The 27,101-nt window shown below is 37.9% G+C and overlaps 1 protein-coding gene and 1 long non-coding RNA gene across 3 annotated transcripts in view; one reads left to right on the top strand and one right to left on the bottom strand.

Moving 5' to 3' along the window:
• LOC121430910 (choline dehydrogenase, mitochondrial-like) overlaps positions 1 to 22,512 on the bottom strand; it is a 36,765-nt gene extending 14,253 nt beyond the window's left edge. The window contains exons 1-2 of one of the 2 annotated variants that reach the window (XM_041628341.1): positions 22,351 to 22,512; positions 14,423 to 14,537 (exon numbers count right to left, since the gene is read on the bottom strand). In XM_041628341.1, coding sequence (XP_041484275.1) covers positions 14,423 to 14,447 — 25 coding nt within the window. In that variant the 5' untranslated portion in view covers positions 14,448 to 14,537; positions 22,351 to 22,512. Of the gene's footprint in view, positions 1 to 14,422; positions 14,538 to 22,078; positions 22,153 to 22,350 lie in introns of those variants that run through there. The other variant, XM_041628342.1, reaches the window with a different exon arrangement.
• LOC121430911 lies at positions 4,363 to 8,514 on the top strand. Its single transcript, XR_005972078.1, has 4 exons — positions 4,363 to 4,502; positions 5,347 to 5,430; positions 5,690 to 5,899; positions 6,908 to 8,514. It is a non-coding gene; the product is annotated as an uncharacterized LOC121430911 (long non-coding RNA).
• Positions 22,513 to 27,101: the final 4,589 nt, after the last annotated feature.

Here is a 27,101-nt window from a genome sequence, read left to right as displayed (position 1 = left end):
AGAGTGACACTAACCAAAGGCGTGCACAACAAAATAGCCTTTCAACACGGCACAGAGTGGGGCCAAGGCTTTGAACTTTCTTCTCATTTGCATAATTTTCGAATATTGTGTGCTCACTGGTGCATTTAACATTTGATTTTCATAAAAATCAAATCAAATGACCTATGCAAGGAGGTTTTTAACAGATATCCATAGTAACGAATTGCATTTTTTCCAATAACGTAAAAAAGAGAGCATCACAGTCCATATGTTCATTCAAGCGTGAATGTTTAATTAAACGCCTTTGAATCATTGAACATGTTAAATATGGAAGCAGGAGACCGTCAAAAACACGGATATACGTCGTGTCGTAATTCAATTTACTACACGACGTAAATAATTACGTAGTGTAGCAATTCGAATTACTACACGACGTAAATAATTACGTAGTGTAGTAATTTCGAATTACTACACGACGCAATTCCGAATTACTGCCCAACGATTTAATGTCATGACGTTAAATGAATTAGTGTCGCTACATCAAATAATTAAGGTCGTGTAGTAATTCGAATTACTACACTACGTAAATAATTACGTTGTGTAGTAATTCCAATTACTACACTACCTTAATAATTACGTCGTGTAGTAAATAATTACTACACGACGTAATTCTGAATTACTGCTCAACGATTTAACGTCATGACGTTAAATGAATAAGTGTAGTGACGTTAAATCAACCAATGAGACCATTCGTTATATGAGCGCAATGCGAAGAGCTGAGACTACAGAGTATTGTACAGGAACGTACCGGCAGGAAGTTAGTTGGATGTTCGACATTTGATATTCAAACTGTGAAGTTGGTTTGATATTCAGGTTCGATATTCAAACGCCTGTGAAGCTTGATCAATATTCGAGTCCGTCATTGCCACGGACCCGATCCGCATTGTACTGCCCCCCCAAAAAAAAAGTTCTACAACCGAGAACAATAGGAAATGATAAAAGGAAAGAAAGGAAAGAAAGATGAAAGATACGTTATTTTATGCATACCATGTCAAAATCAATCTCAAAGTTAAAGGTGTGTTTTTTCTCGCTGGCTCGAGACTTATTACGAAGCAAATTTTTGCTGCATGCGCCATTGTGTGCCCCCTCTTTTTGTTCTTATCACGCATTGAGCTTCGCCCTAATGCTCGGGCACAATCATAAAACATCCTGTTCATACAATGATATGACCCCTCCGTTCTCCCTTCTCTTTCTCTCCCGTTCCCCCTCCTTTTCTTTCCAATCTCCCCCTTTCGCTTCTCTCTCCTATTATGTATTCTCTCTTTCCTTGTTTTTTTTACTCTATCCACTGGCGGCACCAAGAGATTAGTCAGGAACGTGGTTCCCCATGCTTGAAATATTCCGTTTTGTTAATTTTAGCCCCCCGTTAATGTGCATGCGCCGGGTAACCGAGTCAAGTTCTACAAGTAAGGGTAGGTGGTTACCCCGGATAGGCCGTCGGGATATTCCTGGGGGCCCCTTGGAAAAAAAATAAACAAAATGCGATAAATAGACCTTTATTCCTTTAATTTTGTTAATTTGAGCCCCCTAAATGTGCATGCACCGCAGGTCAAACTAGTGTTTATATGGTTGCCCGAGTCAAGTTCTACAAGTAAGGATACGTGTTACCCCGGCTAGGCCGTCGGGGTATCCCTGAGGGCCCCTCGAAAAAAAAAAATTGCCCTTTTATTCACTGACGTTTGTCCCCTATGTCCTCGTACTTGGGCACGCCAGTGTTGTTATGGTTGCCCGAGACGTGTTGCACCTGTAAAACCCCTTAGCTTTCAAAACCCCTGAATATATTTGAATATCGAATGTTGGTCCAGCTTCACAGGCGTTTGAATATCGAACCTGAATATCAAACCAACTTCACAGTTTGAATATCAAATGTCGAACATTCAACTAACTTCATGCCGGTACGAACGTTCGTGTACAATACTCTGTAGTCTCAGCTCTTCGCATTGCGCTCATATAACGAACGGTCTCATTGGTTGATTTAATGTCACTACACTAATTCATTTAACGTCAAGACGTTAAATCGTTGAGCAGTAATTCGGAATTACGTCGTGTAGTAATTATTTACTACACGACGTAATTATTTAGGTAGTGTAGTAATTGGAATTACTACACGACCTTAATTATTTGATGTAGCGACACTAATTCATTTAACGTCATGACATTAAATCGTTGGGCAGTAATTCGGAATTGCGTCGTGTAGTAATTCGAATTACTACACTACGTAATTATTTACGTCGTGTGGTAATTCGAATTGCTACACTACGTAATTATTTACGTCGTGTAGTAAATTGAATTATGACACGACGTATATCCGTGTTTTTGACGGTCTCCTGCTTCCATAGTTAAATGGTCGTGAACATAACGAAAAAATTGAGAAAATATCATTTTCAGTTACCAAAATGAAACAATACTTGCCTATGATATTTGAAAATCGTATTTTTTGTTTATAATAAATGTTCATTGAACCGTGAAACGATGAATATTGTTGAAGATACTCTTCCTAAAAATAAGTGTCATCATATTGTTTCATTCTTACTTATATAAATGTGTAAAAAATCCAATTATTGCAAATGTGGACTTGTGTTTATTCAACCGTGAAATTTAGCCAAAAAGTTGTATCGTACTTTAGAAAGTACCTTTTACAAGCCTTCTGACTATTTTTCATGATAAGAATGTGGAATTAGTTCCAGTAAAATGGAATCAAAGTCATGATATTTGGCTAGTGACTTTTGAAAAGTGACATTTTTGCCTTCTTACGGTGCTCACTGAAGCATGACGCAAAATAAGTCCATAACATTTACTCAGAGGGTAGCTTATAAAATTACCTACACGCTCATGTAAAAAAAAAACTAAAAACTCGCATTGGTTCGGAAATTATTGATGTTTGTTTAAGGGGGGACTTACTTTTTTTGCTGTGTATAGATGACAGATATCACTCTCGGGCCTTTTTATCAAAGTGGAGACAATGGCAGAGTTGGGATTCGAACTCACAACCTTACGATTATGAGTCCAATGCTCTAACCACTGGACCACACGACCCGTCTGCCCCCCTGACAAGTCATAACCCATTCAAGAAACGTATCCCTATCCCCCCTGACGAGCTTGAAGACCTTTTTTTTTTCTTTTTTTTTGCTTGTCAATTTTTTTTTCTGGTACGAAATCCTCTATTTGTGGGTTGCAGACCTCCTGACGAGCTTGAAGACCTTTTTTTTTCTTTTTTTTTGCTTGTCAATTTTTTTTTCTGGTACGAAATCCTCTATTTGTGGGTTGCAGACCTCCTTTTTTTTCCTTGTCAATTTTTTTTTCTGGTACGAAATACTATATTTGTGGTTGAAGACCTTTTTTTTGCTTGTCAAATTTTTGGGCGGACAAATTTGCCCCCCCCCCCGTGAAAACTCCTATGTTAGTTCCACCTCCTGAATATTGTCAATGAATCGCTGTGAACAATCAAATTCATTTCTTCAGAATCATACAACCCACACTTTGTCTACAATGAGCAGTTGATCTACTTCTCAGATAATAGCAGTCTAATTGTGTAAAATGGTAATTGTAATCCTATTTATTCTAATATCAATTTGGTCTACACTTGGACTTATACCCACTTGGTCTAATACCCACTTGGTTTAATACCAACTTGATCTAATACCCACTTGGTCTCATACACACTTGGTTTGATACCCACTTGGTCTAATACCCACTTGGTCTCATACCAACTTGGTCTAATACACACTTGATCTCATACACACTTGGTTGTATACCCACTTGGTCTAATACCCACTTGGTCTAATACCCACTTGGTTTAATACCCACTTGATCTCATACACACTTGGTTGTATACCCACTTGGTCTAATACCAACTTGGTCTCATACCAACTTGATCTAATACCCACTTGATCTCATACACACTTGGTTTGATACCCACTTGGTCTAATACCAACTTGGTCTCATACCAACTTGGTCTAATACACACTTGATCTAATACCAACTTGGTGTAATACACACTTGGTCTAATACCCACTTGGTCTAATACACACTTGGTCTAATACCCACTTGGTCTAATACACACTTTGTCTAATACACACTTGGTTTATACCCACTAGGTCTAATACCAACTTGGTCTCATACCAACTTGGTCTAATACACACTTGGTCTAATACACACTTTGGCCCGAATTCACAAAAAACCTAGCTCCTGGTTTTTGGTGGTTTAAACCCCCTCCTGGTTTAAACCCCGAGCTGGGTTTTTCATTTGCGTTTCACAAAAGAGGTTTAAACCCCGAGGGGGTTTAAATGCGTCATAAAACGTCATGAAACATCATATTTTTTAGTCTGCTCTTAGATGTGGTTTAAACCATGGTTTAATTTTACGAGCATGCGCACTTGAGGAGTTTGTGAAAAATCCGTGAAGCGAAGAAAATTTTTCTTGCGGTCCTGGACCTGACAAGTGGTCTTCTTGATTAGAAGTTCGTAAGTATTCTTCTTTGAATTCGTAAAAAAAATTCCCGCTTTCCTTCTCTGGAATATATTGATACGTTTTAAGCAGTTATATGAAATTGGTAGTGTTGTTTTTCATGATTGCGAACGAGGTTTTGGTATTGACAAGTCCAGACGATGCATTTTATCGTCGCGTTTGTATTGCCACAGTCCCATCCGTGCATTTAAGTGTTGGGATATTTTGTCGCTGTGTTGTTGAACGAATTGAAGGTGCTCAGCCGCGGGCCGGGCTTAATTGTTTTATGAGCTTCACGAGGATATTTATATTATTATGCCATCTATATCTTAATTTGTCAATGTCAAGATGAAAATGAAATATCTAAATCTATATAATTTTTTACTATTTGGTGCATTTTAAGAGGAGAAACTCAGAGTCAGAAAGAATTATTTTTTTTCAATTTGATTTTGAATTTGCCTTGACTAAACTTCGTAGGCCTACTAAAAAGCCTAAATTGCATTTCAAATTCAAAATATACATTTGTAGATCGAGACCTACCTTTTTGCTTTTAGCACAGGCCAATTTTTGAGGCTGTAGGAATATTAAAGAGTTGATTACTCAAAATTTGGTCTAAAGTCTTTTCACTTGCAAATAGAGAAAATAGAGCCCCCCCCCAAAAAAAACAGATTTAAGTTAAGTCGTTAGGCCTAGGCCTAATTTTGAAAGGCGTATTCCAGTTTCAAACAAAGTATTACAATATTTTTTTATTTATCATTCACAGTGTTTACTTTGAGATTTGCATTTAAAAAGTGATAAACCAATGAATATTTTCTTTTTAATGAAAATTTTTTTTTTTTTAATTTGACCACTGTTTCACAGAATAACATCGGCATCAGAGGTACCATACAGTGTAGGTCTCTATGGATTATCTCCATCTTCTTCACAGCTTTAAATTACTAAAAGGTATGATTATTAATTTTATTTACATTGTTTTGATTTGTTTAAAACTATTATTGAAATGATTTAAGATATCGAACATGAAATATTTAGACTGAAGAAATGAAATGGCTTGAATGTAGTTTTTGTTAATCTCAGGAAGTAAATTAAGATTGCAGTAATTATGTTGGCAGATCAAATCTACATGCACATGTACAGTTTGGAATGATTATAAAGATCACAAAATAAAAGAATTAAAAATAATATTCAACTCTTCTGCATACAGCTACCTTTCCCAAGACATTGTGGGCTCCATGATGCTAAAAATCCATCGAAATCGTACAAGGATGGGCCATCTCGAGATCAGTATCGACTGTCAAAAGAAACCGTCACCAATATGCTGGAAGCCGAAATGAAGAGGGACACACAGCTCAGAGGATAGATCAACTTCCTGTTTATTTGCAGGTGTTGACAACTCTCCATTTTTATGCAGTGGGTAAGTAATTTAATTTTTCATAAACGATTATTGAATGTTTCTTGGCACTGTTAAATCTAAATGACTGAGATTGTTTCTATAATTTTAGGACTCTAGATAAAGCTGATGACATGACAATATCTAGAAATCAGAGAAGGAGTACATAAATAAGAGTATCATTTCAGCAACAGTCAAGTACCTATGAATTGCATAATTTAAAAATTCCAAAACTACAGCAGCAGTAGTGAGGCTAGTGTCAGGTTAGAGTTATAAATTTTGCCATGAACCCGCTTCATGAGGTTCACCAAACTTGTACACAAAATTTTGAAATTTTGAATATAAAATTATGCTAATTTATGCAAAATGTATTCATGCTAATTTATGCAAAATGTATTCATGCTAATTTATGCAAAATTCATAATCACAAAAATGCTTCTGTATTTGTAGACCAATTTTGATTTTTTTTTTCATCCGTCTGGTAGAGCTACATGTACATGAGGGTCCCCAAATTTCCACACAGACTTTTGAAATTTTGACTAGAAAATTATTTATGTTAATTTATGCAAAATTTATTCATATATCACAAAAAATGCTTCTGTGTCACTTCTCTATTAATTTCAATTCTGTTTCCTCAATTTATGTCACCAATATAATTCACTAGTGACGACTTGGCTGAAATTAAAAATTGATGGTACATTGTTCGGGTACTGTACAACCTAATTATTTTTTTTTTACCTTTAATCAAAAGATGTGCAAAACTTCAAGGTAAAGAGTCATTAAAGCATTGGGCAAAAAATTATTCAATAGTTGTTTTTGAAAGTCAGCACTGCTGCTATATTGAATCGCATAATGATGGCGAGACTGCCAAAGGCGTTCCACTTGTTAAAATATATTGGAGAAAATTGTATGATATTTGTACAAGATGAATATTCATTGTTTAACATCTGTATGTGCTTCAATGAAATGTTTTAAATTACCTCAAAACAATCACCTCACCCATCAACCACATGGTTTGTTTTTATTTTACAGGATCATTTTAAAAGATGCATGGTGATGAGGCAGCAATATCACAGTCATCAATGTGTCAGAAGCTAAAGCATGAAGGAAGAGGCAATACATGAAGATTCCTACAAGAGAAGAAGTTGAAGCAACTCGGAGACAGTTCTAACTGTTAGATTTCCAGGAGTGAAAGGTGCAATTGATGGGACACATGTCTACATCAAGAGCCGGGGGGGGGGGGGGGGGGGGATTGGGCCATATGCTTCTTATATACCCCTTCCAACTTCATGTGGAGAGGAATGCCTATAACAATGGCAAAAGCATTAAGAACATAGAAACACAGAGTTCATTCAAATTTATGAAGAATACTTTACTTCTTTATTTGTTAATAAATTGATTATTATAACCCTGTGATTCCTGCATCTTAGCTTCAGCAACCTCTCTTTCTTTATTCAAAACGTCCATTCGTAGTTTGTGCTCCTTCAAGCTCATATCGTGTCTTTCAATCTCATTTCATGCTCTTTCAATCTCATATCATGTTCTTTCACTCTCATCTTGTACTCTTTATAAAGTCGAGACCATGTTTCTTCCATTGAACTTCAATTCTAATGACATGCACTTCTACCAGCTCAAGCTCTTCTGACAGATGATTCTTTTTTCCTTGAGATGGGTAATTCAAATTCCATTTTGCAGAACAAAGGTTTGTGGTATTGCTGCAGGGTTAAAATTCAATATTGAAATGCATTTAAGTACATAACATATAGTAACAGTACAGTTGTAAAACACATACTATAAATCATGTTGTCAAAGATGTATGTTGTTTAGCGTACTGGTAACTCTCTACTTGATAGGTTCAGCTTCTGACACCAATGTACATTGTGTTTTCTTATTGTTCTCGGAACCATAAATTTAATTTTTGAAAACATTAAAGACTTAATTATAAAAATTTCTTTAAAAACAGACAACAATGCAATGCATTCTTTTCAGAAGTATACAATATTCAGTGCACAGTTCATTGAATTGCTTGAATCTGGTAACATACATATATTGAAGCCCTTTTCATACTTCAAATGATTCACCCTCCCAGTTCAGTTTTATAAATCCCTCTTCACCTCTAAATACCTTACTACATATCTGTAGTATATTCAGATTATTTTGTGTGTACCAGTATATTGTGCATCCAATTGATCTTGTTATTACATGTACATGTACTTGTACTTGATTTGGGGATCATGTTTAATTTGCTACAGTATTTAACATCTATTTCAACTACTTCTGATATACGAGTCTGGCCAAAAAATATTCTGGCAGAAAGGGTCAATGGAAAAGGGAAAAAAAGGCATGGTAATTTTAATGATACTAAATTACCTTGAAGAGGAATGCGATTTTGAAGAAATTCCACCAGTCTGGGAATGTTTCCTTGATACCTCAGACAAATGAATTTGTAGAATTTGTCCTTGTGAAAGAAATAGATGAACTTCTGTTCTTTTTCAGATTTATAAATATCAACAATGTGTCACATTCATCTCAGTTGGGAGGGTTTTATTATTTTGTTTCAAGGAAAGTGATGAATACTCTTGATAATGTAATTATATTATGATTTGGGAAGTATTTTGAGAGGTCCACTATGTGAGATAGTTTTTATTCAAAAAAGCTTCAACTGGACATGGAGTTTTCACATTTGCAATCATTATTTGTGTATTAATTGCAACAAGCATAAAAAAAAAGAATGACCTTTCATTTTGTGAGGATGCATTTCCTAATTTAAGAACTGTTTATTTCAATAGATTATTAAACATATTTTTGTTTCATAAAATATTTAAAAGATAAATGTTCTTTACACGGTTGATTTATTGAGATATGTCTTTCAGTCAATGATGGATTTGAAGTGGAGGGGGGGGGACAGGATGTTTGATTAGGTTTTATTTAAAGTTCTTATATGCAAGAGTATTTTCTAATCATGTATTACAATAAGGATTAAGAATGCAATTTTATAGTGCTTGCTTCAAAGGATTTTCACTAGTAGGAAAATTGTATTCTGCACTTTTGTTATAAGTACCCCCTTATATATATTATGGGGGGATGTCAGATATATTGTCAGAAATATTCACCTAGAATGGGAAAACGAAATCAGAGTAGATGCACTTATTGATGCATTTTTGAAAGAGCAAGGGGAGGGGGTGACAGAGAGAAAAAGGTAGTAGGATAGTGAATGTGTGTGCAGTAGCGTACCTAGGATTTTCCACAGGGGGGGGGGGGCAAAATCGTCCGCAAAAAAATGACAAAAAGGGGTCTTCAATCACAAAAGGATTTCGTACCAGAAAAAAATGGACAAGCAAAAAAAAAAACTTCTCGTCGGGGGGGGGGGGGCAGGGATAGGTCCCTTGCATGGGTTGTGACTCGTCAGGGGGGCAGTCTGCCCCCCGTAGGTACGCTAGTGTGTGTGAGAGATATAGAAAGAAAATGAGCGGTAACAAGAGAAAGATGAGAACGAGAGAGAACACTTCATCACTTTCACTTCAATATTGTTTAACTATTGAGAAAAGTTTCAAATTGAAATAGAAATTGATATAATTTATTTTGATAAAAAAATATTCAGGAAATATATATGATAAACCTCTATTTTTTGGGGGGAATGAAATAAACTTCTAATTCTAGCTACAACTACCCCACCCCCAAAAAGGTTATCTTTCCAAAAGTCGGGTCATCTCGTCCCAAATATATGTTTTATTTCGATTTTGAATGATCTTGTATTTTTTACCATCACTGAAAGAACTAAACTATTTTGAGTAGGGATTTCAGCCAATGTTTCAGTGATCCACAAATATTTATTTTTTATGCGTGCTAGAGTTATAGGATGCACTTTTGATTACCATTAACAAAATAAAGTCAAGATTTAGGGAATAAATCAGGGCGGTCTCAATTTTAAGAAAGGAAAATAAACAAATTGGAGGAAAAAGTTTACTTCAGAAAATTTTGGGACATGTTCTTTCTAGAATTTACATTTGAATTTATTTTTTTTAAATATTTTTGGCGATGGAACTGGATTCAAAGGTCGTTTCGCAATCATGATTATGACGTAAGAACAGCTGATCGACAATCTTTGTTATGATTGTTGTTTTATACTGAAAAAGCATTAGAAGACCCATATACTTTTCGAATATTGGTTGCCGGACGACTGTACGGGCATATTTGCGCGTTGTTAACTCTCAGCTAGCTCAGCCTCAACTAAACTTAGCGATCGAGATCGTAGACATGCAAAATCAACAGCTTATTTTCATATTAAATGCCGCTTAACACCAAAAAGGTAAGTATTAAGAGAAAGCGATCTGATAAGATACTACTTAATCTTGAAACTGATGAAGTAATTATATTCATACTTCAAGTTTCATCGGGTAATCTTTATATTACATCTGTTTGTTGTCATTTTCTTTTCAGCCGAATTAAATTTATTCAATGATTAAAAACATGACATCGATGTTTACAGATGGGACCGAAATGAGATTATCGTCGACGCGCAGACGACCGCAATGGTTGAGACAAATTTTCATTTTTATTGCATTTTGTGATGTATATAAAAATAGCGGATGTACAATACAATTCGACTCATCAAACAATGAATAAGTTTTTAATGTACTTTCATTTCATGTAATCGATTGAGATTGCAAATTTCGGTATTTTATACCCCAGACTTTGGATTTTCGAACCCTGTTTGCCGTGGTCAGCAAAGACGTAGCAGACAACATACGCTCTACTGAGCATGCTCAGAACCGTGGACTAAAATAAAACCATGGTTTAAACCATGGTTTAATTTTAAACCATGGACTAAAGAAACCATCGTTGGTGAAACAGAGAGGGGGTTTAAACCCCCTCGGGGTTTAAACCGTGGACTAAAAAACCTAGGAGGGGGTTTAAACCCCCTCGGGGTTTAAACCTCCTTTGTGAAATACAGCCTTTGTCTAATACACACTTGGTTTATACCCACTAGGTCTAATACCAACTTGGTCTAATACCCATTTGGTCTAATACACACTTGGTCTAATACCCACTTGGTCTTATACCAACTTGGTCTAATACCCACAGTTTGATCTAATACTCACTGGGTCTAATACCCACTTGTTTTGATACCCACTTGGTCTAATACACACGTGGTCTAATACCCACTCAGCGTTCTCGCCAGTGTATAATACGCATGGTTCAAACACCATGTGTACGGAAATGGAGACCAAGTGGAACCAAGTGTAAAATTTCAGCGACATGCGTGGAAAAATTAAATAGAAATATTCAGAAAAAAATAATACACTCCATGAACTCCTCTTAGTGATATCAACTTCATTTATCGGGTTGCGCCGAAGTCCCACCAACTTAAGACCACTTGCAAATGAAAATCAGTGCAGGGCCCTAGCTAGCGCCGACGCTCGTTGGATGCGCATTTTGTATACTGTACCGTACATGTATGCACAGATCGCTAACTAGGTGCATGCACGATACGCGTGCTATATAGACGATCGACGGAGCGGCGGACATGTTTTGCAGATCCAGCCTACATGGTGTAAATCTAGAAACACGACAAAGCCCTTTGACTTCTCATGTCTGGTCCGACCAGGGCCCGACTCTTTTTTTTTCTCGAAAATATTTACAATTCATAAGCTGGAAAGCTGCACTTCTCTTTCTTTGGACTGAACGGCAAGTATCTGTGCGTTTATGTACATTTGTGTGGGCTTAAAAATACACAATCGGGCTTCCTTAGCGTCTCTATTTGATGAAAAGGCCGTCGCTTCCGCGTCGGAGGGGTGAACCACCCCTCCCGCACCGACCCACCAGGAGTGGCAGCACAAGTCCCCGACATGGGTGAATTTTTTTCTGGCGAGAACGCTGTACCCACTATGTCTAATACCCATTTGGCCTAATACACACTTGGTCTTATACCAACTTGGTCTAATACCCACTTGGTCTAATACGCACTTGGTCTAATACACACTTGGTCTAATACCCACTTGGTCTTTTACCAACTTGGTCTAATACCCACTTGGTCTAATGCTAACTTGGTCTAATACACACTTGGTCTAATACCCACTTGGTCTAATACCCACTTGGTCTAATACCCACTTGGTCAAATACCCGCTTGGTCTAATACCCACTTGGTCTAATACCCACATGGTTTATTACCCACTTGGTTTAATACCCACTTGGTCTAATACCCACTTGGTCTAATACCCACTTGGTTTATTACCCACTTGGTTTAATACCCACTTGGTTTAATACCCACTTGGTCTAATACCCACTTGGTTTAATACCCACTTGGTCTAATATCCGCTTGGTCTAATACCCACTTGGTCTAATACCCACATGGTTTATTACCCACTTGGTCTAATACCCACTTGGTTTAATACCCACTTGGTCTAATACCCACTTGGTCTAATACCCACTTGGTCTAATACCCACTTGGTCTAATACCCACTTGGTTTATTACCCACTTGGTTTAATACCCACTTGGTTTAATACCCACTTGGTCTAATATCCGCTTGGTCTAATACCCACTTGGTCTAATACCCACTTGGTCTAATACCCACTTGGTCTAATACCCACTTGGTCTAATGCTAACTTGGTCTAATACACACTTGGTCTAATATCCGCTTGGTCTAATACCCACTTGGTCTAATACCAACTTGGTCTAATACACACTTGGTCTTATACCCACTTGTTCTAATACCAACTTGGTCTAATACCCACATGGTTTATTACCCACTTGGTTTAATACCCACTTGGTCTAATACCCACTTGGTCTAATACCCACTTGGTCTAATACCCACATGGTTCATTACCCACTTGGTTTATTACCCACTTGGTCTAATACCAACTTGGTCTAATACCAACTTGGTCTAATACCCACTTGGTTTAATACCCACTTGGTCTAATACCCACTTGGTCTAATACCCACTTGGTCTAATACCCACTTGGTTTAATACCCACTTGGTTTATTACCCACTTGGTCTAATACCCACTTGGTTTAATACCCACTTGGTCTAATACCCACTTGGTCTAATACCCACTTGGTTTAATACCCACTTGGTCTAATACCCACTTGGTCTAATACCCACTTGGTTTAATACCCACTTGGTCTAATGCACACTTGGTTTATTACCCACTTGGTCTAATACCCACTTGGTCTAATACCCACTTGGTCTAATACCCACTTGGTTAATTACCCTCTTGGTCTAATACCCACTTGGTTTAATACCCACTTGGTTGTATACCCACTTGATTCAAATTTGAAAACAAGTGCATGTTATCGAAAGACATGCTATGGTGATGGATTGGGCAGATGCAGAACATAGACTTTACACATAATTTCAGGGTTCCCACAGAAAACAGAATTCCATGAATAAATTGCTGCTTCCCATGACTTCCTGTTATGTCCCTGGGTGATGTCCCAGGAGTTATGTAGATTTGGGATGTCAAAAAAACTGAAAAAATGGAAATTATAATAGCAGAAAATGATCACACTCACAGAGTAAGAGAGATGCAAGAAACAAGAAACTGGAAAACTGCCATAGCTAACAGGTAGCTTAGGACCAGAGTTGGAAAAAAAAATATGTGCGTTGGGGTCAGAAATACAATATGTAGTCAGTTAGTGTGTGTGGAGGGGGAAGGGTGTACAGTGGCATAACTAAGCCAGTCTGAAGCTCCCCCCCCCCCCCCCGGCAGAGCTTACCAGGAAAAAAAATGGAAAAGCCAGCTAGGAGAAAGAAAGGCAAAGGGAGAAAAAAAAAGAACAGGGAATAGGAAAAGAAACAAAGATAAGAAAGGTAAAATGTAAGGAAAGAGGAAAAAATGAAGAAGAGCATGTGAGTCAGAACAGATTATCCCAATAAAATACTGAAAAATGAGAGAGAAAGGGAAAATAAATTGAAGATAAATTCTAGTTGTGGTAACGATCTCAAAATGAGTTCAACCAGAATCCAATAAAATTACCACCTAAGAGTTTGAACTTTGAATACTGTGAATATAAAAAATATACACCTTGTACATTTATGTGCCAAATGGCTCTGGAAGAAAATGCTTTAATGCTGGGAAATGAGCAAAAGCATGGATTGAATTTCATCAATGTCGGGCATTTTTCCGAGTGATATCAATACACTCTCATATACATACATTCAAGCTTTTCTGTGATTAGTGATCATCAGAATTATCGGTTTGAAGCCAAGAGTTCATGATTTCACAAAGAAAAATTTACAGTAATGTACCTGATGATGATATACATTGACAAATAACCTTGATTTAAAAGACTTTCTCAAGAAACAATTGTTTGGTGCCACTACTTTCTTTTAACCCTCATGACCCCCTTTTTCAGACCTAATGTTCAGTTCTCTAGATACACTGAATGACAAAATTTCCGTTCAGGAGCCGCCCTGCCCCGCTCACACGACGACCCCCCCCCCTCCTTCCTTCTTCAGTTTCATTCTCCTTTAATTTGATTTTAAGATACATTGCACAATCATGTTTATTAATATCCAGCTAGAAGCAAAATATACATGTTCTTACCTTGTCTGGCTTTCATTGAAAACATGTTGATTGTGAGGTCAATGAGTCATCTGGGATCAGGTACTAACACAGAGGTGAAGTAAGTTGTACTTTGGTTGCATTCCAGTTTAGCTCCCTGTATATGCCAGTATGCACAAATATAAAAGAGAAAAGCAAACATGAAGAGATAAGATTTTCAAGACTCAGACTCTTATAACATCCATAGCCTGCAACAGCCAAAGTTCTTGTTGTGTAAACATGAAACACTAGATTTGGTTGGTAATGCAGGATGTTTATTTTGTTTTTCATTCTCTTTTATCTCATATATTTCCTTGACTTCTTCTGAAGCTGATTTACATTTCTGTTCAGTCTAGAGTATAACAATAGCTTCAGTGTCTGTTGCATTAGGTGTTCCACTAAATCCGTTCACTAATACCAATTACAGAGAACAAAGTTTCTTTTAGTTTAATCGGTGCAGGGGGTTAATGGCTGCCGTTAAAATTTTTCATCGTCAATGTCCCCCCCCCCAAAAAAAAAGAAACTCAATGGTCTCTACATACATGTATAGTCTATCCATAGTTTCTTGCCCTATATTCCTACTTTGAAAATGAAACGTTTAGTGATTGACTCAACAAGTTGTCTCATTTATTGTGTATGAAATGAAATGATAATTGAATTCTGCATATACATGTACTAGGATGGGGGATATAATAGCAGTATACGGACCTTTTATCATTATTCACATGCATTATGAATTTAAAAGGTATGAAAGTAATTGCACACAGTTTAATACATTTTGATTGTTATTGCATTTCAATATTGTTATGATATTGTACTTTTCATCTTTGCATATACTTGTTGTGAAAGCCAATGGAAATCAAATTTCATTGTATCTGTGCATTGATCAATAAAATAATCTTGAATCTAATGTGCATGGTGGGCAGCCATAAATACATATTCATGAAAAAGGGACTCCAACCTGTGACCCTTATGATGTTTTAAATTGCCTGGATATTTATTGAGGTTGAACGTTTGTGGCAGGCTGACAATCAACAGGCGGGTGTCCGCCATCCAACCTGATCTGATTGGGCAATGGTATCGATATGCCATTGACACAGAAGTGCCTCTAATTGCCATAGGGTTGTGCCCTACAAAGGATGCAAAATGCCATCAATGTGGAAAGACTGGCCACTTCAGGGTGTGTGTAGAAACAAAAAGTCAGAGAAAGGGAAACAAAAGGAAGCAAAAGGAAAACTTAAAGTGAGCGAACGGGATGCTTCTGATGACATTAACATCCCCTTTCTTGGTAAAATCAGAGAGAATGAAAAGACATACCGGAGTGCAGCTATCCTTGTAGATGGGATTGAAACACATTTTAAGCTAATATAGACACTGGACCATCAGTTAACATGCTGTCTGATTCTACTCCACGGCTGAACAAAAGTAACCTACAACCAACAAACAATAAGTTACATGGTCCGGGTGAAAAAGTTCTGACAGTAGTCGGACATATGACAGCAACCCTCCATCATGGAGATAAACTGATCAAGGAAATTCTCTATGTGCTTGAAAATCAGAGATGTTCATTTCTGAGCAGGAACACATGTTCAGACTTGAAACTAATCTGCAAGGTGGAGAAGGTAAATTACCAAAATGCTGAAAATGCAAACTTCAAGGTTGAACTCCCTCAACTCTTCACTGGATTGGGAAAAAGGAAGAGAGCATACCAGATCACATTGGCTCCAGATGCTGAACCAATGCGCCTGTATACAGCTAAAAAAGTTCCGCATCCACTTCTACCTATTAAAGAACGAGAGTCCATGTTGAAGCAAAGGGTAATTTCAACAGTGACTGAACCAAAATAGTGGTGTTCAAGAATGTTACCAGTACCAGTACTAAAGAAGCCCAATGGTTTGGTTAGAATTTGTGTAGACCTCACATCACTGAACAAAGCAATTGAACAAAAATTCATCCAAAGTCTTCAGTTGATGAAAGCTTTGCAAAACTGGGAGAGAGTACAAACTTCACAAAGCTAGATGCCAACAGTAGTTTTTGGCAGATACCACTAAGTAATGAGTCCAAGCTGCTGCCCACTTTCATTACTCCATATGGGAGATTCTGCTTCAACCAACTGCCATTCAGCGTAACAGCACCCGAAGTCTTCCAAAGAACAATGTCCAATATCCTGGAAGGACTTGATGGAGTAATTTGCACATTGACTATTTGTGGCGGTGCAACGCAAGCAGACCAGAGTTCAAGCCGTCCTTCAACATTAGCATGAAGCAGGATTCACACTTAATCATGACAGAGAGTGAAGTTTCTTAGGCACTCCATAGACTATTCTGGTGTAAAAGTTGATCCAAGCAGAACAAAATCCATTCCTCATTTTTCCAGCTCACCAGACCGTGGAAAAGTTGCAAAAATTCCTAGGAATGGTGAACCAGGTGGGGAAATTCCTCCCAGGACTATCTACAATAGGTGGTTTCAGACCGCCTCGAAGTTCGCCAGTTCCAGGTATTCTCTGATCGTGAAATTTACCCCGATCAGAAAATACCAGGTATTTTGGTAATGTGAAAGCAAACTACGCGCAATTTCCCCGAAAGAAAATACCCGCTAAATAGTAGGTACTTGGCGAAATCACGAGAACTTTCGCGGGGATTTTTCCAAGTTGGCAGGTATTTTGGCGATGTGAAAGCAAATTACGGGAACTTTTAGCCCAGCGTGTCGTTGGGCGCGGCGGCGTGGGTGGCTGCTGGGCTAGTGAATTTGAATCTCGCGCCTTGCCTGCTTATCAGACCATACTGTGCATGCTTGTAACTTCGGGGAACTTATCCCGAAGGGTACGTCGCGGGGCGGTGTGAATGCAGGAATAATTAATGGGTATTTTTTAGCCAAAAAAAGTTCTCATAATTTAACGGGGATTCTTGTGATCGAGGCGGTTTGAAACCGCCTAATCAGTGACCCATTACATTAACTTCTGAAAAGGATGTGTGGTGCTGGACAGAAGTGCAACAGAGATCTTTCAAACAGATCAAAGAGATGCTGATCTTGTCTTGGCTCACTACCAACAGTCATTACAGCAGATGCATCTTTTGCCGGAATTGGTGCAATCCTGTATCAAGTGCAGAGAGATGGAATAAATACATGTAGACCAGTGTGCTATGCATCACGATCACTTCCAGAGACCAAGCGGAGGTATGCCATGATTGAAAAGGAAGCATGGCAGCTACTTGGGCATGCAAGAGATTCTCTGAGTATGTCTTTGGTCACTTCTAAGTAGAAAATGACCACAAGCCATTGGTCACACTTCTAAACTTGAAGGAACTTACCAAAATGGCTCCACATCTCCAATGTTTTAGAATGAGAATGATGAGATTTGACGCAAGACTCTGTATGTTCCTGTAAAACAGCAGACTTCCGCTGACACCTTGTCACGACCACCAGTAGAGAGGTCAGGAAGGAGTGATGTCAGTTTCATAGAAGTTGAATCCTATAAATATCAACCATCAATCTACCAGTAGCATTGCAAAGAACAAATGAGATTAGCACAAAAAGCAGATGAAGTATGTGCAAAAGTTAGAGGCTACTGTTTCAAGGGATGGCCAGACTACATACCACACAACCCTATCCTGAAAAACTACTATGTGCAGATAGGACGCTTGAGTGTGGTAGATGACTTGCTAGTCTATGATGAAAGATAGGTCATTCCACGAGCTCTGAGAATTGATATTCTGGAGAGACAACATCAAGGACATCTAGGAATAACCAAATGCAGAGCCAGATCTAGAGAAGCAATGTGGTGGCCAGGTCTATCATTAGCAGAATTGATTTCAAACTGTACATCCATCGACAAGCCCCCTACCCCTAACTCAACTTATAATTCATATAAAAAAATACAAAATAATTAACCACTGGCAGTAGTTATCTCTATAGATCCTAAGGTACTAGAGCTGGATCTAGTAAACTATAAACAGACATGCTTTTAAAAAATCAAAAAGGAAAAAAATCACACAAATTTTTGTTAGAATTTCATAAAAAGTAAACACAAACTGATATCCAATTGTTTTTGTGAGGACTTTCTTCTCTGCCTCCTCATCCATCTTGTTCTTTGTTTCCTCTCCTCCTTCTTCCCTGCAGTTGCGGTTTACATAATTGGTTAATTAATTTGGATCCATGTCTTTATTATATGGCAAGTTCTTGGATTGGTTCATTGCTCATTTCATTTCTGAGCTGTAACAAAGTTTGAGTGTTGTGCAGATCCACCCCCGGCCCCTTGTTGCAGTCGTATTCGGTATAAGTGAAAACTTTGTTTGAAGGTGAAGCAGTCATCCACACAATAGATCGACCCTGGGAACAATATTTATTTTTTCTTTTACACTGATGAGATCTAGATTCTAGATCTATTACTAGACTATATGACCGGAGACCTGACACTCAGATCCAGGTCTGAAAAGCCCCCCCCCCAAAAAAAAAAATGTTGATCCAGATCTAACGTTGGGTCATTTGGTAATTTTTCTCCAGGAGGTGCTGCTTATGGCTATGCCTAACAACAAGTGCCTATACTTTACAGTGCGTCAAAAAAAACTATACACTTTAGAAATGGCTGCCAAATAACAAGTGGAATGCCTCTGGCCGTCTCACCTGCATCACGCAGTTCAATATAGCAGCAGTGCTGACTTTGAAAACTACCCTAACTCGCACAAGATGTTCAGTGATACATAGTTACTCTTATGTCCACTTTTTATGAACTAGACCAATAAACTTACAGAGATATGATGGTTATTCAACAAAAAACCCCAACATGGCCAAAGTTCATTGACCTTACATGACCTTTGTCATGTGACCTGAAACTCGCACAAGATGTTCAGTGATACTTGGTTACTCTTATGTCTGAGTTTCATGAATCAGATCCATAAACTTTCAGAGTTATGATGGTAATTCAACAGATACACCTAATTCTGCCAAAGTCCATTGACCTTTGACCTTGGCCATGTGACCTGAAATGCACGCAGGATGTTCAGTGATACTTGATTACTCTAATGTCCAAGTTTAACGAACTAGACCAATAAACTTTCAAAGTTATGATGGTAATTTAACAGATACCCCCAATTCGGCCAAAGTTCATTGACCCTAAATAACCTTTGACCTTAATCATGAGACCTGAATCTTGCACAAAATGTTCAGTGATGCTTGATTAATATTATGTCCAAGTTTCATGAATCAGATCTATAAATTTTCAAAGTTATGATGGAATTCAACAGATACCCCCAATTCGGCCAAAGTTCATTGACCCTAAATGACCTTTGACCTTAGTCATGTGACATAAAACTCATGCAGGATGTTCAGTGATACTTGATTAACCTTATGTCTAAGTTTCATGAACGAGGTTCATATATTTTCTCAGTTATGACATTTCAAAAACTTAACCTCAGGTTAAGATTTTGATGTTGATTCCTCCAACATGGTCTAAGTTCATTGACCCTAAATGACCTTTGACCTCGGTCATGTGACATGAAACTCTATTAAGGATGTTCAGTAATACTTGATTAACCTTATGGCTATGTTTAATGAACTAGGTCCATATATTTTCTAAGTTATGTCATTTCAAAAACTTAACCTCAGGTTAAGATTTGATGTTGATGCCGCCACCGTCGGAAAAGCGGCGCCTATTATTAGTCTCACTTTGCTATGCAGGTGAGACAAAAATGTAGCACCTTGGGGGAAAAGGCTTATAAAGTTAACTTTCAAATGCTACCAAAAAGTTGGAAAACTATTCATGCTTGAGCGAGCACTGCCCACTGAAACAAAGGGTATTAAACTTAGGGTGGGCTGGAATTAGCCTTCCAATTTCTTTCAGGTTTGCTACCTGGAAGGTTGAGTTTATTTGGTGATCAGTTTGTTGTTTGTGAAAATGTAATGCGTTATCAAATTGAAATTTAATGCATGAGCGATCATGAATTGCAATTTTTAGTGCATTTTTTCTTTATTATGTGGATCTCAATAATGTGTTCATGACAGTCAGGAGAAGAGGGGGAAATATTACTTAGGTAGGTGAAGTACGTTGATGGGATAAAGGTCAACAGAACATTTAGCAGCCCCCCCCCCCCCCCCCCCCCGCCACGCTTCTCTCCTACTGAGAGGCTAAGCTCGGCGAGGCTGGGCGGGAATTTGCTTTACAGTTTTTTTGAGTGGTTAGTCCTTTGGAACTTGCTAAGCTAAATTAATGAATGAGAGAAGTTTTGGTTTCTTAGGAAAATTTCATGAGTTACTAAATTTAAATTTAATGCATGAGTGAACAGGAATTGTAATTTTAGTGTAGCATATATATTCATCTTGTGGACCTCAGAAGTGTGTTTGTGAGAGTCAGAGTAATGTGATGGTACCTGTTACAAGCAAGAGGGCGAGATATGATAACATTTGGTTAAAAGGGCATTCCCTTTCTTTTTGTCCTTTTACAAGTTAAAAGTCATATGTACCCTCCCCTCTCCACCTCCATTTCCCAGCCCCCCCCCCACCTCTCTGTCTCTGTCTCACCTCCTGGATTGTAGCCTATTCATAAGTTAACTGCCTTGTGACCAGTGGCTGATGGTCAGGGTTTTTTTTAATGAATGATTACCAAGAAATTTAATGATTAAAATGACAAGCGAAATAATTCATTGAAAAAAATGAATGTTTGATTGATCACATTGCACACTGAATGAATTAATTTACTCATAAATTGTTGATTAAAAATAATTGATAAGGAAAAAATTTGATGCCCCAATTCAGAATTAATCATTAATCAACATTCTGCTCTGGACTTCACGCGTACATGATAATAGCCATCAGTCTCTCAACAGGAGGGGAGGGCGCGCGGGAAAGAGGGAGGGGGCAGGGACTGAATGTTCTGTTGACCCTTATTCCATCAACCTAGTTCTCCCACTTAAGTCCTATCTCACCCCCTATTCTCCTCCGACTCCCATGAACACATTGCTGAGATCCACATGATAAAGTTGAAATGCTGCCCCAAAAGTGTAATTTGTGTTCACTCAATACTCATGCATTAAAGTTCAATAAAATAATTCATAAAATTTGCTTAAACCAACAAAACTGGTCACAGTTGATCATTAATTTATCACAACACCCTTAACTTTGGAAGTTCAAAAGGATTTGTCTTCAAAAACTTACATAAATTGGAAGGCTAGATGATAGATCCAGCCCATCCTAATTTTCATACCCTTTAAGTTTGTTTCAGTGGGCAGTGCTTGCTCAAGCATGAATATAGTTTTCCAACTTTTTGGTATGCCATTTGAAAGTTGACTTTAAATTGGCTTTTTATTGTTAGTCTTTTTCTTTATTTTATATTTGGCAGCCATTTCAAAAGTGTCTAGTTTTTTGGGGACGCACTGTGTAGGAGAATAGCACAGGCAGCACCCTCCCCCCAAAAAAATCCCCCAGCCCAGGCCCAGCACATTTATCCAAGCATTGCCACAGAAAAGCTACTTTAAGTCCCAGTTTAATACTAAATAATGTTCTGCTAAACGAGGGAATTAACTCCCTGGCTGATATGTTGGCTCCACTCACCAATACAGAGTTGGGAATAGGGATTAAAGTAAAATGTCAGAAATTGTTAATCCCAGATACGGCGGTTAAATGTTCATTAAATGAGTGGTTATTCCCCCTTCCCCGGGTTATTACCTTAATTACCGTATTTCGTGTACCTACGCTTCCCAGGCGCTCCCAGGGCAGCAAGGCCATGCCGTTCGCTCACACAGGACAGCAGCGACGGTCATATCGAGTGAAATTGAGAACTCGGAGAATTAAAAACATCAACAACCATCATAACAACACCAAAACATCAAATATTACCAGGCCAAGATTAAGTCAATCAACAATTAGTAAATTGGTTGAGAAAAAAAACACATTTTGATTACTAAGTAGATCCTAACCACGTTGGAGAATTTTTTTACCTTTCACTAGCTGACGATATCACGAAACGTATACCGTACCATAGATGCCCAGAGAAATCATCAAGATCTGATCAGGAATGGCCATCAACATACGATGATCCTCGAAACGCCGCGTTCGAATTCGAGGTCGAGGATCATCATCTGTATGTTGTGTGCACATTGGCGGATCCAGGGGGGAGGCCCGAGGGGCCCGCCCCCCCCCCCCCCATTCTATTGGCAGAACAAAAGACAGAAAAAGGGGGAGAGTAAGAAAAAAAAAGAAAAAGAAGGGAAGAGAAGAGAAAAATCCCGGGGGGGGGTGCACTCGACCAAAAACGTGGTGGGGGTGCCGCGGGCGAGACAAAAAACGGGCCCGGGGCCTTGGAGCGGGCTTATTGTAAAAAGGAGGGTTCTCGGAACGGGCTTCGGAACGACAATGTTTGTGAAAACAGGGGTCCTTGGAACGGATCGCCAGCGTGTGAGTGCATGCGTATGCATCCCTATATAATTCCACATGCAGGCAGAAATAAAACTCGATTTCAAATGACATGAGTAAATCCGAATATTTCATATTTCATAATAGAATACAAAAGAAATAGTGAGTGCGTGATGTCATCAGTCCCCTCATTTGCATGCTGACCATGTGCATCTAACTGTTGCAATTAAATGAAACTTTAAAATGTCATAACTTTCTTATTTTATATCCGATTTTGATGAAATTTGCAGTGTTGCTTGTTGGATTTTTCTCTTTTTATTCATATCAAGTTTTTGGTCGGGGTGGACTTCTCTTTAAACTGGACAATAAAGACATTGAAGTTGTTACTACAACATCTTGGAAACACACATTGACGTTATAACGTCCACACGCAATATTGGTTTTATCAACAAAATTTGTTTTCTTCCAACTTCCTCCCTAAAAATGCTTTATTCAACATTAATTTTCCATATCTAAATTATGGAGCAATTGTTTGGGGAAATACACACCCAACTATACCTAAATACAATATTGCGCACAAAAGAAGGCGTTGCGTGTTATTTTCGACTTGTCCTACAGATCCGACTTGTTCTTCAACAATAACATTCTAAAATAAAAACACTGTACCAAATTTAACTTAGGTCAATTCATGTATCAGTTAAAGAATAATATATTATCACCCATATTTGATTCTTCATTTAACACAAACAAAACTCTTCAAAAATATCCCACGCATCAAATTAGATGAATTCCTTTTACCACTACCCCGGACCATCCATGCAAAATCAATTTTTACTCTTTTGAAGGCCCTATAGACTCTTGGGAACTTTTATGTATGAACTTATGTTTACAAGAAAAACATATGATGAAATGGAAGAAAAACGTTATATTTGAATTGAATTGAATTGAAGAATAACCAAGCCTGAATTCTTTCAAATATAAGTTCCAAAAATTTCTCCAAGATAACCATTGAATTGACTCTTTACCACTCCACTCTTGTATTTAATCAAACATGATTACATCTTTCCATCTCTTTCGCTTTCCTGTTGATCAGCGAGGGTCGTTTGTGAGTACTGGGGCTGGATTCTGGAGACTTTTAATCTCTCTTTTTCTTTTCTATTTTAATATCCTGCTATTTCTTTTTAATTTAACTAGTTAATGCTCAAGTTTTTATTTTGATTTGAGTATGCTATTTAACTACAAGAATATTTATTAGAAAGCTGCACTCTACAAGCTCCGCTTTTTAGCAGCCTCCTCCAGTGGCGTAGCTACGGGGGGGCCTGGGGGGCACGTGCCCCCCTGAGATTTGGTGTGCCCCCCCAGGTGCCCCCCCAGAAAAAATTGGCAGAGCAAAAAAAAGAAAAGAAAAAAGGGAGAAAGAAGAAAGAATAAGGAAAAAGAAGAAGAAAGACAGAAGAAAAAAGAAGAGGAGGAAGACGAGTGAATGAAATAATGTGAGGGGAAGATTTGCAATGAAAAAGAAATATTTTCATGTTACTATATAGAATTTATGCCGACGCTTCGCGCCATAATTGCCTGTTCGATGGGATTCATATCTTGTTCAATAGGCTGATGTGGAGCAAGTTTTGAAGTCAATACGCAAAACATATTTTAGCTCGGACATCGAGCTTTCATTATTTTTTTTTTCATTTACAAATTAAGGTGCTCTGTAAATTGTCCGTTTTATGGTACATATCAGCATTTTAAGCTCACGCTGCGTGGTCACATTGTTTGATTTGCCAAGTTTATATTTTCTACGTGTATTCCATAATGTTCCATTAAACAAATGTGTTCAGAATGCCCAGATTTTAGGTCTAAATATAAAACATGCGCGATAGCCTGCATGTTCTTTATATATCCAGTTTTACATCAGAATATCAATAATTGTCTGCTCATGCTTCACGATCGCATTATTAATGATACCCAATTGACTATATCCTACTTATGACTTACAAAATATGAATAGAGTGTCCCTCTTTTAGGTCTAGAATCTCAATTTTCTTCCTCTTGCGCTTCGCGCTCGCATCAATTGTTTAGTTACATACCTATATATCCCATTAATTAATACAAAAAGTGCTTAGAATTACCATTTTTTTAGGTCGGAATGTCAAAAAAATTTGCTCGCGCTCCGCGCTCGCATTATTGAAATATATACCGTCTTCGTGGGTAACTGTAAGCAGTCCTCAACAGGTCCCTTTTCGATAATGCTAGAACAGTTGATAATAATTTCTGTTCGCGCTTGGGGGTACATACGAATCTTGTTCAGGATCACACATAACAATGCCCAGAAAATTAAATTTTCAGGAAAAAATACATTAAAGTAAAAAAAAAAATCGCTCGCGCTTCGCGCTCGCACTTTTTATAAGGCTTATGAGATTATTTTATATTTATGTTGTTTTATAAGAATAAAACTAAGAAGTGACTGATATAGGTGAAGATAATTTCTGGCCTGGTCCCCTATTGGCGAAAGTCGGATCCGCCCTTGTGGACACATAGACACACACCGGAAAATGGCCGGTGCCTCCCCTGAAAAAGCAAGGACCCCCCAGTGCCCCCCCGGGAAAAAAATCCTAGCTACGCCACTGGCCTCCTCCATTTCCAAACTGATATGTAATAATCTTGAATATAATTTTTGCACTGGCGTAACTACGGGGGGGGGGGGCATGGAGGGGCAAGTGCCCCCCCCCCCTCCCCATCGGCTGGCAAAAAAAAACGGGGAAAAGGAGAAAAGAGGGAAAAGGAAGAGAAACGTAGTTGGGAAAGAAGAAATTATTGAAAGAAATAATGTTACATTATAGTATGTTATATTACATAAGAAGCGTTTTTTCATAACTTTATGAAATTTTGCTTCATTGTGTCTTCATTGTTCCTGCTGCTCGCATAGACTGTTTAACGAGCTATATAATCACGTACTAAAAATTCCCGTTTTCAATATACAACAAATATATTTCCTCGCAATTCGAGTTATTATTGTTTTATGTAGTGACATATTCTTCTTTTTCATAACTACTTAAAGTGATTGCCCTATTTTAAGCCCTTAATATAAAAAATTTCCTCTCCGTGCTAACGTTCGCATTAGTGGATTGGTGGGATTTCTGCTATTCATGAACTCCTGAATTCGGTCCCGAAAATGTCAATTTTTCTGATCTGAATATCAAAAATTTTCAGCTCGCACTTCGCGCTCGCATCCTTTGGTTAGTGAAATACGTAGGGTCTTAGTGGATTCCTACAAACAAGCCTTAGAATGCCCCTCTTCAGGTCTGAATTTCCTTAATTTTCAGCTCGCGCTTCGCGCTCGCATTGAGATGCGTATGATAATCAATAATCATGATTACAATGACTTCAAAAATTGATTCATGTGTTTAGATGTAATTCTAACAAAATCAGCAAGCGATTGGCATTAGATGACTATAGGGTCAACATATACAAAAATTTTACCTCGCGCTTCGCGCTCGCATTGTTTTTTTAGCGAGACAGTTACGTATCATGATTACAAAAAAATTGCTTATAATGTCCCTTTTTAGCTCTGAATATCGAAAATTTTCAGCTCGCGCTTCGCGCTCGAAAAAGTGTAATCAGTGTAATCGTTTAATGGCACTGCATGTCCTTAAAATATCTCTACTAGGTCAGTATATACCTGACAACTGAGCGTGCTTCGCGTGCTCCCTAAGTGACTCACAATTTTTGCTGGTGCCCCCCCCCCCATGCCGTGACCCACGGTACGCCACTGAATTTTTGTACAGGGATACTTGAAATATGTTTTGTTATTTGTATGTCAAAAAATGTACAAAACAAACTGTAATTGTTGAAAATAGAAATAAACGAAATGAAGCGAAATTAAATAATGTTCTTCGAATGTCCCGGTCCCATTTCAAAACTCAAAATAATAATAATGAAACATATCAGCTCTTTTTTTTTACTGTGATCCATAATTTATATCCACCTCACATTTTCCCTTTAAAGTGCTTAAAATACACAGCTTAAATCGACCCCCTCTTCAGATCGGATTATCAAATAGTTTAAGCTCGCGCTTCGCGCTCGCTTTATTGATTTCCATTATTGAAAATGAGTATTTAGAATGTCCAGATTATATAGGTCGAAATCTGAAACACGCGCATGCATGTTTATTCAGATACGCAGCGTGTTCTTTGTTTAAAATATTATCCATTTTCAGGCTTTGCGCTCGCATTATTGGAAGATTTTCAATTACTCATCTTTTTCAAGATTTACAAAACATGAATAGAGTATCCTATTTCTAGGTATAAATCTCGAATTTTCCGCTCGCGCTTCGCACTCG

This window comes from Lytechinus variegatus, chromosome 17, assembly GCF_018143015.1.
Source record: "Lytechinus variegatus isolate NC3 chromosome 17, Lvar_3.0, whole genome shotgun sequence".
Lineage (NCBI taxonomy): Eukaryota > Metazoa > Echinodermata > Echinoidea > Temnopleuroida > Toxopneustidae > Lytechinus > Lytechinus variegatus.
The sequence above is the reverse complement of the archived record's forward strand: the minus strand, read 5'-3'. Positions and strand labels throughout refer to the sequence as shown.